Here is a 13301-nt window from a genome sequence, read left to right as displayed (position 1 = left end):
GGGAAAAGGCTGATAGGAGCCAGGAATCCCTGGTCTGAGGGAGGAGAGGCTAGGGGCTGGGACTCCTGGATCTGGGAAAGGAAAGGGCTGGAGATATGGGCTCCTAGGTCTGAGAGGGGACGGGGCTGGGCACCTGGAATCCCGGCTACCCTCTAGTGTTTGCATATTGGGGGTGTGGAAGTGATACGAATACAAAGAATCTTTACTGTTCAGCCCTAAGGGTTTTGTGTGTGTGTGTGTTGTTGTTGTTGTTTTTGAGGGTTGGGGTCTGGGGATGGGTTTTGACTGATTCCTATGACAACATGGTTTCCTTGTGACCTCACCACAGTTAAGAGTCGTGGGCAGGACCACCGGGAGTTTATTGGAGGCCCACGTAAGTGCAGATTCTTCATCTACAGGCGCTAGTGGACTGGAGACGGCTGGCGGCTGTCCCAGGACGGGGAAGAGCGCTTTGGTGCCTGAGAGAAGATGACTTAGGGCCCAGTCCCTTAAGGGTGAAGGGCTGGGTGTTCAAAATGAAGGGACTAGAGGGGGCTGGAGTCCGGACCTGAGGTCCTCAAGGAAAAGGGAAGTCTGATTCCGGGTTCCTTGGAAGATGAAATACACGGCTGGATTTAGGGTTTCCGGAGAGAACGGGACTTTTTAGTGGAACCGGAGCGGCAAAACCAGAAGGGACACGGAGAAAAGGTTCCGAGACAGATACAAAATTAGAGTGAGAACTAAAAGGAGCTCGTACTCCGGTGTCTCCAGTAAGAGGAGCCTAGGACTGGAACTCGGGGTGCCGAGGGCAAGCTGTGGGAAGCAGGGGTAGGGGCCCAGTGCAGGGGCGTGGCTTTCAGCCAAGGGGCGTGGCCATCTGAGATAGGGCGGGACTCCGAAACGAGGGCCGCAGAGAACACCTCCAGGACTTGGTCTCCAGGACTGAGGTCAACTGAAAGGGGCGTGGTCTGACGGCGTGGGCGTGGCCAGGGACCGAACTCACGGCTCTGGCTTAAGGGGTGTGGTGAACGAAGGATGGGGCGGGGCTCTGTCACCAAGGGCGTGGTCATGGAATAGAGGCCGGGGCTCCTGGGTGAGGCCGTCAAGTTTGGAGCGTGGTTAGACAATAGGGGCGTGGCTACGGCTCGCGGAGCGCGACCAACTCTCCAGACCAGACCTGGGCTCGAGACCATAACTGTTCGGGTTTAACAGTCCGTGGGCGGCCGGAATCCGGGAGTCCGGTGACCGGGTTGTGGTCTAGCATAAAGACGGAGCCCACAAGAAGGGGCGGGGTATGGGAGAAGGTGAGGATTGAGATCTGGTCGTGAATGTGGGTTAAAGTGAGGGAAAGACCATTGGATGAGGCCGGGTGCTGTGGCTCACGCCTGTAATCCCAACACTTTGGGAGGCCCAGGTGGGCGGATCACTTAAGGAATTCGAGACCAGCCTGGGCAATGTGTTGAAACCCCGTCTCTACAAAAAATACAAAAATTAGCCGGGCGTGGTGGTGCGCGCCTGTGGTCCCAGCTACTTGGGGGGCTGAGGTGGGAGAATCACCTGAGCCCGGGGAGGTCGAGGCTGCAGTGAGCCGTGATTGTGCCACCGTACTCCAGCCTGGACGTCAGAGTCTCGGTCTCAAAAAAAAAAAATAGTACATGAGACAGAACCCAGAAGGGCCAGACCTGGGAGAAGAGGGGGCTTGGCAGGGTGGAGGGTGTGGGAGTAGAAGAAAGAAGCAGTGGGGGAAATGAGCGCGGTGTGAGAGTTGCCTGAACTGGGGAGGTGGCCTGGGCAAGGTGCTGGAGAGGGGCGTCTTGGGTGGGGGCGTGGCCACTGTGAGGGGCTCTGACCCCGACCCTTGCCACAGCCTCCCCGCCTGCCCCCACAATGCGGCATCGGCTGGTCCTGCTGCTGCTCCTCTCTGCCCTGGTGACCCCCTCCACTGCAGCCCCTATCCACGATGCTGATGCTCAAGAGAGCTCCTTGGATCTTACAGGCCTCCAGAGCCTACTCCAGGGCTTCAGCCGACTTTTCCTGAAAGTAAGTGATAGCGGAGGGATGGGGAAAGAAGTACTGAGAAGAGGTTCAGGGACACAGAGTGGGAGATGGTTGGGGGCCAGGCAGGGGACAGGCAGGATGAGAGTCAAAGGGACAGAGAGAGAGGGCAACAGGGAGACCAAGAGATAGGAAGAGGGAAGGGGCTGGTCCCAGGCTATAATCGCAGCACTTTGGGAGGCTGAGGCAGAAGGATCATTTGAGCCCAGTAGTTGGAGACCAGTCTGGGCAACATAGTGAGACCCTCATCTGTACAAAAAAATATGAAAAATAGTTGCAGATGCATGCACCTGTAATCCCAGTTGCTTGGAAGGCTGAGGCAGAAGGATCCCTTGAGCCCAGGAGGTTGAGGCTGCAGTAAGCCATGATCGCACCACTGCACCCCAGCCTGGTTGACATAACAGGAAGACTCTGTCTCTAAATAAATAAAGATATACGTGCATAAATAAGAGAGGAAAGGTAACAGGCAAAGAGAGAGGGAGATGGGACAGAGACGAGACTGGGGAAAGAGACATGAGGAGAGGGGGACGGGGACAGAAGAGGAACAGGGATAGTAAGGCAACGGGACTGAGAAGACAGAATTGATGGCAGATGGAGGCCGCAGGTTAGGCCCTAAGTATCAGAGGGCAGAAAGTAAAGGGGATGGGAGGGACTTGGGGCCAGGCCTCGGGAGCATCCTAGCGGGGCTACAGAAGGGGCTGTACTGGGGGGATGTGAGGTCCAGCAGCTCACCAGCCCCTCCTCCGGCCCCAGGGTAACCTGCTTCGGGGCATAGACAGTTTCTTCTCTGCCCCCATGGACTTCCGGGGCCTCCCTAGAAACTACCACAAAGAGGAGAACCAGGAGCACCAGCTGGGGAACAACACCCTCTCCAGCCACCTCCAGATCGACAAGGTGCCTATGCAGGGAAGCCCTTCCTGGAGTCCCCTTGGGATCCCTCCATCCCTCGTGCTGCAGTATCTGTTGGGAGGGAAGGAGGGCAGAGGAGGAAAGCAGGTTTGCTCTCACTCTCTCATCGGATCCTCACAGATGACTGACAACAAGACAGGAGAGGTGCTGATCTCCGAGAATATGGTGGCATCCATCCAACCAGCAGAGGGGAGCTTCGAGGGTGACTTGAAGGTTAGGACATGCCCCGCCGTCAAAGTGTCAGGCCCAAACATTTTCTTTTTTTTTTTTTTTTTTTTTTCTTTTTTAAAGCAGAGTCTCACTCTGTTGCCCAGGCTGGAGTGCAGTGGCGCGATCTCAGCTCACTGCAACCTCCGCCTCCCGAGTTCAAGTAATTCTCCTGCCTCAAGCTCCCTAGTAGCTGGAATTACAGGCGCCCGCCACCACGCCTGGCTAATTTTTAGTATTTTTTTTAGTAGAAATAGTTTCTGCATGTTGGTCAGGCTGGTCTCGAACTCCTGACCTCAAGTGATCTGCCCACCTTGGCCTTCCAAAGTGCTGGGATTACAGGCATGAGCCACCATGCCTGGCGAGGCCCTAACATTTTCTGTAGTTTGGGAGGACAAGAAGAACTGACCCTCCTACTCCTCCGTGTGGAACTTCCTCCTTCTGAGCCTGTTTTGCCATCTCTCAAGTTGGGCAACTGTCAGAAATGAGATTTTTCGACCTCAGAATACATCCCCAAGGGTTTGGAAGACCGTAGAGGGCTTTGTGAGTGTCAAAGTGGTTTTCTTTTTCTTTTTCTTTTTTTTAACTACATAATAGTCAATCAAAGTGTTTCTATGAGCACCAAAATGTCTTATAAACCAAGAAGGGTTTTTAATTCTAAGTGCTTGGAAAGCTTCACCCTCATACACCCCAAAGTGTGTTTTTGTCTCAAAGTAAGTCCTCTGCAAACTTCAGAGTATTTTTCAATCTATTCCAAAGTGGTTGGTAAATGTCTCCGTTATAAACTCCAGAATGTTTTTTGTTGTTGTTTTGTTTTTTGGTTTGTTTGTTTGTTTTTTGAGAATGGAGTCTTGCTGTGTCACCCATGCTGGAGTGCAGTGGCACAATCTCAGCTCACTGCAACCTCCACCTCCCAGATTAAAATGATCCTCCCACCTCAGCCTCCCGAATAGCTGGGACTACAGGCACGGACCACCACACCCAGCTAATTTTCGTATTTTTAGTAGAGACGGGGTTTCACCATGTTTCCCAGGCTGGTCTCAAACTCCTGAGCTCAGGCAATCCGCCCACCTCTGCCTCCCAAAGTGCTAGGATTACAGGCATGAGCCACCATAGCCAGCCCAAAATGTGATTTTTTTTTTTTTTTTTTTTTGAGATGGAGTTTCACCCTGTCACCCAGGCTAGAGTGCAATGGCACAATCTCAGCTCACTGCAACCTCTGCCACTGACGTTCAAGTGATTCTCTAGACTTAGCCTCCCAAGTAGCTGGGACTACAGGTACACACCACCGCATCTGGCTAATTTTTATATTTTTAGTGTAGACGGGGTTTCACCATGTTGACCAGGCTAGTTTTGAACTCCTGACCTCAGGTGATCTTCCTGCCTCGGCCTCCCAAAGTTCTGTGAGTATAGGCATGAGTCACTGCGCCTGGCCCAATATGTCATTTTTAATACTGAAGAGCTTTATGAATGCTAAATGCTTTGTGTATTTCGCCTTTGGTAAACTTTTCTTTTTTTCTTTTTTGGAGACGAAGTCTCGCTCTTGTCCCCCAGGCTGGAATGCAATGGCGCGATCTTGGCTCACTACAACCTCCACCTCCTGGGTTCAAGCGATTCTCCTGCCTCAGCCTCCTGTGTAGCTGGGATTACAGGCACCTGCCACCACGCCTAATTTTTCTATTTTTAGAGAGACAGGGTTTCATCATGTTGGCCAGGCTGGTCTCGAACTCCTGACCTCAGGTGATCCAACTGTGTCAGCCTCCCAAGGTGCTAGGATTACAAGTGTGAGCCACCATGCCCAGCCACCTTTGGTAAACTTCTACAAGTGATTGTAATCATGAAGCGTTTTGCAAAATCAGGGTATTTTTAATCCTGAAAAGTTTTAAGAAACCCAAAGAGCTTGATAAATCCATGTGATACCCATGTACACCCATGCAATATCTTCATTTTTAAAATGTTTATTTAAAATTTTATTTTAAAAAATTCAGGCCAGGCGCAGTGGCTTACATCTGTAATCCCAGAACTTTGGGAGGCTGAGGCAGAAGGATGACGAGACCAGGAGTTTGAGATCACCCTGGGCAATACAGCAAGTCCTTATCTCTACAAAAAAATTTAAAAAGTAGGCCAGGCACTCTGGCTCATGCCCGTAATCCTAGCACTTTGGGAAGCTGAGGCAGGCAGATTGCCTGAGCTCAGGAGTTCGAGAACAGCCTGGGCAACACAGTGAAACCTTGTCTCTACTAAAATACGAAAAATTAGCTAGGCATGGCGGCCTGCACCTGTAGTCCCAGCTACTCTGAAGGTTGAAGCAGAATTTCTTGAACCCGGGAGGCAGAAGTTGCAGTGAGCCAAGATCATGCCACTGCACTCCAGCCTGGGGGACAGAGTAAGACTCTGTCTCTAAAAAAAAAAAAAAAACTCAAAAAAGCAGCCAGGTGTGGTGGTGCATGCTATGGTTCCAGCTACCTAGGAGTCTGAGGTGGGAGAATTGCTTGAGACCAGCAGGCTGAGGCTAAAGTGGGCCCAGATCATGCCACTGCACTCTAGCCTGGGCAACAGAGTGAGACTCTGTCTCAATCAATCAATCAATCAATCAATCAATAAAATTTCAAGCCTACAGAAAAGTTTTTTTTTTTTTTTAAACATATTTTATTATTTTGGAAACAAGTCACCCTGTGTCACCCAGGCTGGAATGTAGTGGTGCCATCTTGGCTCACAGCAACCTCCACCTTCCAGGTTGTGGAAAGTAAAAAAGTTTCTCTGTAAAGTTTTTTTTTTATTAAATAATAAATCATAAGTGTTAGAGATAATATTTTTTTAAAACTAACTTTTTTTAAGCCTCTTTGCTTTGTGTTAATAACTCTTTCTTAAACTGTATCTTATGTAGTTGTTAGATATAAGGAAATAAGTACATTCTGTGTCCTTGTAATTTTTTTTTTTTTTTTTTGAGACAGAGTCTTGCTCTGTCCCCAGGCTGCAGCGCAGTGGCGCCATGTCAGCTCACTGCAAGCTCCGCCTCCCAGGTTCACACCATTCTGCCTCAGTCTCCCTAGTAGCTGGGACTATAGGCGTCCGCCACCACGCCCCACTAATTTTTTTTTTTTTTTGTATTTTTAGTAGAGACGGGGTTTCACCTTGTTAGCCAGGATGGTCTCGATCTCCTGACCTCGTAGCCTCCCAGAGTGCTGGGATTACAGGTGTGAGCCACCGTGCCCAGCCTGTGTCCTTGTACTTTAACCAAGATATTTGGTCTTGACATGCTCAAGCATGTCCCGGCTCACAGCTTATGCCCCTTCCTCATTAGAAAATGTTATTACTTCTCTAAGTCTTTTCGCAAGCAACTTCCTCTTTTCCTTTGTTCTCCGTTGCCGTTACTTATTTAAGAAAGTTTTTTAAGTTGTTAGCCAATTGGGTTTAGCTTAGACTGTGAGATCCAGCTCCAACCAATGGAGACACGACATAGCAGTAAGGACCCAACATATAAGGGACAAATATTCCTGCCTTTCTTTGTTCATTGTGCTCTTGCGGCAGGATTGCTGATGGGCAGCACCCTTTCTGCAGAAAGTAAAATTGCCTTGCTGAGAAAACTTTTTGTCTGAATGCTGATTTTTCCTTGCGACACCAAGAAATAAGCATTTTAATTCTAACACAGATTCAAGCAATTCTCCTGCCCCAACCTCCCAAGGAGCAAGGATAACAGGCATGCACTACAACATCCTGCTAATGTGTCTTTTGTTTGTTTCCTTTTTGTATTTTTAGTAGAGAAGAGGTTTTGCCATGTTGGCCAGGCTGCTCTTGAATTCCTGACCTTGGGTGATCCACCCACCTCGGCATTCCAAAGTGCTAGGATTACAGGCAAGAGAATTTTTTTTTTTATTGAGACGGAGTCTCGCTCTGTTGCCCAGGCTGGAGTGCAGTGGCGCGATCTCAGCTCACTGCAAGCTCTGCCTCCTGGGTTCATGCCATTCTCCTGCCTCAGCCTCCCAAGTAGCTGGGACTACAGGCGCCCACCATCACGCCCGGCTAATTTTTTTGTCTTTTTTAGTACAGATGGGGTTTCACTGCGTTAGCCAGGATGGTCTCGATCTCCTGACCTCATGATCCACCTGCCTTGGCCTCCCGGAGTGCTGGGATTACAGGAGTGAGCCACCGTGCCCAGCCTGTATTGTTTTCTTAATGACTTACCTTAGTTTCTAACAAATCCGTGGTACAGTAAGTTATATTAAGACATAGTATTTTTATGCTTTCTTTTTTTAATTATTATACTTTAGGTTCTAGGGTGCATGTGCAGAATGTGCAGATTTGTTGCACAGGTGCATGTGCCATGGTGTTTTGCTGCACCCATCAGCCTGTCACCTGCATTGGGTGTTTCTCCTGATGCTATCCCTCCCCTGGCCCCCTATCCACAACAGGCCCTGGTGTGTGATGTTCCCCTTCCTGTGTCTACATGTTCTTATTGTTCAGTTCCCACTTGTGTGTGAGAACATGCAGTGTTTGGTTTTCTACTCTTGTGTTGGTTTGTTGAGAATGATGGTTTCCGGTTTCATCCATGTCCCTGCAAAGGACATGAACTCATTCTTTTCTGTGGCCAAGTAGTATTCCATGGTATATATGTGCCACATTTTCTTTATCCAGTCTATCATTGATGGAGATTTAGGTTGGTTCCAAGTCTTTGCTATTGTGAATAGTGCTGCAAGAAACATACATGTGCATGTGTCTTTAAAAAAAAAAAAAAGTACAATAAATATCCCTATAGTCTCTTTTCTATAAACCAAAATTTCTCAAGGTTGGCATCATTGGCATGTGAAGGATAATCTTTGTTGTAGGAGCTGCCCTGTGCATTGTAGGATGTTTGATAATATCCCTGGGCTCTATACCCACTAGAGAGAAGTTGCCTTCTGCTGGGCACAGTGGCTCACACCCATAGTCCCAGCACTTTGGGAGGCAGAGACAGGGGGATCATGAGGTCAAGAGTTCAAGACCAGCCTGGCTAACACAGTGAAACCCCGTCTCTACTAAAAATACAAAATATGGGGCCAGGCGCGGTGGCTCATACCTGTAATCAATCCCAGCAGTTTGGCTGAGGCAGGCAGATCATGAGGTCAGGAGTTCAAGACCATCCTGGCTAACACAGTGAAATTCCGTCTCTACTAAAAATACAAAAAAATTAGCCAGGCTTGGTGGTGGACACCTGTAGCCCCAGCTACTCGGGAGGCTGAGGCAGGAGAATGGCATGAACCTGGGAGGCAGAGCTTGCAGTGAGCCGAGATCACGCTACTGCACTCCAGCCTGGGCGACAAAGCGAGACTCCATCTCAAAAAAATAAATAAATAAATAAATACAAATATGGCCGGGAGCAGTGGCTCATGCCTATAATTTCAGCACTTTGGGAGGCTGAGGCGGGTGGATCACCTGAGGTCAGGAGTTTGCGACGAGCCTGACCAACATGGAGAAACCCTGTCTCTACTAAAAATACAAAATTAGCCAGGTATGGTGGCGCGTGCCTGTAATCCCAGCTACTCGGAAGGATGAAGCAGGAGAATCATTTGAACCCAGGAGGTGGAGGTCACAGTGAGTGAAGATAGCACCATTGCACTCCAACCTGGGCAACAAGAGCGAAACTCTGTCTCAAAAAATAAGTAAATAAATAGGCTGGGTATGGTGGCTCACACCTGTAATCCCAGCACTTTGGCAGGCCAAGGCAGGTGGATCACCTGAGGTCAGGAGGTCGAGACCAGCCTGGCCAACATGGTGAAACCCTGTCTCTACAAAAATACAAAAAATTAGCAGGGCGTGGTAGCAGGCAACTCTAAACCCCAGCTACTTGGGAGGCTGAGGTAGGAGAAATGCTTGAACCTGGGAGGCAGAGGTTGCAGTGAGAGGGGATTGTGCCACTGCATTCCAGCCTGGGCGACAAGAGTGAAACGCTATCTCAAAAAAATAAAAAATACAAATACAAAAAGTTAGCTGGGCGTGGTGGCAGGCGCCTATAATCCCAGCTACTCGAGAGGCTGAGGCAGAAGAATTGCTTGAACTGGGGAGGCAGAGGTTGCAGTAAGCTGAGATTGTACCATCACACTTCAGCCAGGTGACAGTGTGAGGCTCTGTCTCCAAAAAAAAAACAGAGAAGTAGCTGCACCAGTTGTAACACCCTCACCTGCACCGGTTGTAACACCCAAAAATCTCTCCAAACTTTGGTTAAGAACCGCCGGCCTAGATTGTGGCTTCTTAACATTTTATCTTTTTTTTTTTTTTTTTTTTCTGAACCATATGACAGTAAACGGCTGACATCATGACACTTCACCCATAAATACTTCAGCAGACACTCCTGAGACTGATATATTCTCCCACAAGACCACACTATCATTTTGTTTCTTTTTTTGCTTTTTGAGACCAAGTCTCACTCTGTTGCCCAGGCACAATCTCGGCTCACCACAACCTCCATCTCCTGGGGTCAAGCGATTCTCCCGCCTTAGCCTCCTGAGTACCTGGGATTAAAGGTGCGTGCTGCCGCTCCTGGCTAATTTTTGTATTTTTAGTAGAGACGGGGTTTTGCCATGTTGGCCAGGCTGTTCTCAAACTCTCGACCTCAGAAGATCCACCCATCTCAGCATCCCAAAGTGCTGGGATTACAGGCGTGAGCCAATGCACCTGGCCCACAGTACCATGTTCACACCCAAGAAAATGTGGCTATCAAACTGTTTTGGGTGTTTATTTGTTTGTTTGGAGGTGGAGTCTCACTCTGTCACCCAGACTGGAGTGTAGTGGTACAATCTCAGGTCACTGCAACCTCCACCTCCCAAATTCAAGAGATTCTCCTGCCTCAGCCTCCGAATAGTTGGGATTACAGGCACACACCACCAAACCTGGTTAATTTTTGTATTTTTAGTAGAGATGGGATTTCACCATACTGCCCAGGCTGGTGTCAAACTCCTGATCTCAAGTGATCCACCCACCTCAGCCTCCCCAAGTGCTGTGATTACAGGCATAAGCCACCATGTCTGGCCTATCAAATTGTTACTGTGGTATTACTTTGCTAGGGCTACTGTAACAAAGTACCACAAACTGGGTGGCTCAAACAGAAATTGATGGTCTCACAATTCTGGAGGCTGGATATTCAAGATCAGGATGTCAGCAGGGCTGTGATTCCTTCTGAGGCTGTGAGGGACAATCTGGTGCTTTGCTGGCCACCTTTGGTGTTCTTTGGTTATGAAAGCATCATCCTGATCTCTGCCTTTGTCTCCATCTTCTGTACTCTCTGTGTGCATTTGTGTCCGAATTTTCCCTTAGCATAACAACACCAGTCACAGGCCAGGCACAATGGCTCACACCTGTAATCCCAGCACTTTGGGAGGCTTGGCAGGCGGATTACCTGAGGTCAGGAGATCGAGACCAACCTGGCTAACATTGTGAAACCCCATCTCTACTAAAAATGCAAAAATTAGCTGGCATGGTGGCATGCCCCTGTAATCTCAGCTATTCTGGAGGCTGTGGTGGGAGAATCGCTTGAACCCAGGAGGCAGAGGCTGCAGTGAGCCGAGATTGTGCCATTGCACTCCAGCCTGGGCTACAGAGCGAGACTCCATCTCAAAAAAAAAAAAAAAGAAAAAAAGAACACCAGTCATGTTGGATTAGAGCCCAACCTAATGACCTCATCTTCACCAATTATATCTGCAATGACCCTAGTTCTAAATAAGGCCACATTCTGATGTATCAGAGGTTAGGATTTCAAAATATGAATCTGGGGAGGAAAGAATATGGTTTCTGGATCTTGCTCTGTTGCCCAGGCTGGAGTGCAATGGCACGATCTTGACTCACTGCAGCCTCCGCCTCCCAGGTTCAAGTGACTCTCCTGCCTTAGCCTCCCAAGTAGCTGGGATTACAGGAGCGCACCACCATACCCAGCTAATTTTCATATTTTTAGTAGAGACGGGATTTCATCATGTTGGCCAGGATGGTCTCAAACTCCTGACCTCAAGTGATCTGCCCACCTCAGCCTCGGGAAGTGCTGGGATTACAGGCATGAGCCACCAGCCACCAGTGTCTGGCCAGAAGGAAACAATTTAACACCTAAGAATCTCCCGCAGGGCTTCTCAGACCTCATCTTACTAAAAGGCAGACTGACTCAGCAGGTCTGGGTGGGGTGGGATCTATTAATTTGCATACCTAACAACAGCAGCCCACCCTTTGAATTGCAAGGACCAAATAGACAAACTTTCTCCCTCGACTCAAAGCTGTCCTTGAAAGCTTTTGATTCATGATCAATGAAGGATCACACATTGCATTTATGGTCATGAGTCTTCAGTAAACCCAAGAGCTTTTAGTCCCAAAGTGCTTTGTACATTTCAAACTGCTACCCTCTAAACCTCAGAGAGGATTTAATCCTAAAGTGCTCTATAATCCCAACAGGCATTATAATCCCTGAAGTGCTCTATTACCTCCCTTTTGAAAGCCCTCAAACAAATTTTCCAATCCCAAAGCATTCTACAAACCTGAGTATTTGTAATCCTTAAGTGTAAACCCAAGTGCTTTGTAAACCTCAAACAGGGCTTTTGAACCCGCAAAGCATTCTGTCATCTGCAAAGTGGGCTGAATAGGTCAGTGCAGACTGACATCCTGGAGTGCTATTTGGAGTATGAGAGGGTCTCCTTGTTCTTCCTCCCCAGGTACCCAGGATGGAGGAGAAGGAGGCCCTGGTACCCATCCAGAAGGCCATGGACAGCTTCCGTGCAGAACTCCATCCCCGGGTGGCCTTCTGGATCATGAAGCTGCCACGGCGGAGGTCCCACCAGGATGCCCTGGAGGGCGGCCACTGGCTCAGCGAGAAGCGACACCGCCTGCAGGCCATCCGGGATGGACTCCGCAAGGGGACCCACAAGGATGTCCTAGAAGAGGGGACCGAGAGCTCCTCCCACTCCAGGCTGTCCCCCCGAAAGACCCATTTACTGTACATCCTCAGGCCCTCCAGGCAGGTGTAGGGGTGGGGACTGGGGAGCACCTGCCTGTAGCCCCTATCAGACCCCACCCCAAGCACCATAAGGAAATAAATTTCTTTCTTACATCTAACAACACCATCTCCTTTTGGCATTTATCCCCAAGCCCCTGCCAACTAGACCATGGCAAGGGCCCCCAGTCCCAGCTCTGAGCATGACAGCTGGCTGTGCTAGCTCTTGCCTAAGTCTACCAGGCTTGATTTTCTCATTCAGGCATTGTCTATGCTGTAGCTCCATCTGTCCACTCAGCACCCAACCCTGTCACCTCCAGCCCTGTATGCACTCCCAACTCTTAGCTTTTTTTTTTTTTTTTGGAAATGGTCTCACTCTGTTACCCAGGCTGGTGTGCAGTGGTGCAATCACAGCTCACTGCAGCCTTGACCTCCCAGGTTCAGGCGATCCTCCCACCTCAGCCTCTCTCAGTAGCTGGGACCACAGGTGTGCGCCACCACGCCCAGCTAATTGTTGTATTACTTAACACAGGGATCTCCCTATGTTGCTCAGGCTCGTCTTGAACTCCTGGGCTCAAGTGATCCTTTCACCTGGGCCTCTCAAAGTGCTGGGATTACAGGCTTGAGCCACTGTGCCTGGCCCCCAACTCTTTCACTCCAGCCCTGTCTGTTTACGTGGCCCCTGTACTGTTACTGCCATAACAAATGGGCACAAACTTGGAAACTTCAAACAACACAAATGCATTATTTCACGTATCATCCTAGTCAGAAATCCAGGATGGCTCCACCGGCCCTCAGCTCTAGGTTTCACAGGGTGTCAGCCACCCGAGCTCTCACTGGGAGGCTCTGGGAAGAAGCTGCTTTCAAGCTCATTCAGATTTTCAGCAGAATCGAATTCTGGGCTTGTGGGACTGAGGTCCCCATGTTCTCACTGGCTGTCAGCTGGGGCCACCAACCCTTAGCTCCAAGAGGCCTCTCTCCGGTTACTGCAGGTGGACCTGACATCCCAGAGCCACAGCCCAGTGTCATGGCGGGACTCTGACTTCCCCTTGTGTCCTATCTCTGGTATACCTTCCTCTTCTGGCAGAGACGGTCCTCTGCTTTGAAGGGTTCATGTGATTGGACTGGATCTTCCTGGACAACATACTTACAGGTTCCAGGAATTAGAAGGTGACTATCTTTGGGGGACCACTATCCAGCCCCACTC

General features: G+C 49.4%; 1 protein-coding gene across 5 annotated transcripts; it reads left to right on the top strand.

Moving 5' to 3' along the window:
• Nucleotides 1-379: 379 nt before the first annotated feature.
• On the top strand, nucleotides 380-12216 carry DKKL1 (dickkopf like acrosomal protein 1). Of its 5 annotated transcripts, none has more exons than XM_023182626.1 (5): nucleotides 380-494; nucleotides 1847-2019; nucleotides 2788-2928; nucleotides 3064-3156; nucleotides 11817-12216. In XM_023182626.1, the coding sequence occupies exons 2-5, from the start codon at nucleotides 1867-1869 to the stop codon at nucleotides 12126-12128; spliced, it is 699 nt and encodes a 232-aa protein (XP_023038394.1). In that variant the 5' UTR covers nucleotides 380-494; nucleotides 1847-1866; the 3' UTR covers nucleotides 12129-12216. The 5 variants fall into 5 exon arrangements, with proteins under 5 accessions (XP_023038394.1, XP_026313143.1, XP_023038392.1 ...); XM_026457358.1 differs by lacking the exon at nucleotides 380-494 and adding an exon at nucleotides 870-926; XM_023182624.1 differs by lacking the exon at nucleotides 380-494 and adding an exon at nucleotides 883-1283.
• Nucleotides 12217-13301: the final 1085 nt, after the last annotated feature.

Source organism: Piliocolobus tephrosceles, chromosome 21, assembly GCF_002776525.5.
Source record: "Piliocolobus tephrosceles isolate RC106 chromosome 21, ASM277652v3, whole genome shotgun sequence".
Lineage (NCBI taxonomy): Eukaryota > Metazoa > Chordata > Mammalia > Primates > Cercopithecidae > Piliocolobus > Piliocolobus tephrosceles.
Note: the sequence above shows the minus strand (reverse complement) of the source record. Positions and strands in the feature narration are given on the sequence as shown.

Excerpts from the sequence above, each read along its gene's own strand:
- DKKL1 (XM_023182624.1), top strand. Across the intron at positions 2,929-3,063 it reads GCCACCTCCAGATCGACAAG|ATGACTGACAACAAGACAGG; the intron begins GTGCCTATGCAG and ends GGATCCTCACAG. Across the intron at positions 3,157-11,816 it reads GCTTCGAGGGTGACTTGAAG|GTACCCAGGATGGAGGAGAA; the intron begins GTTAGGACATGC and ends CTTCCTCCCCAG.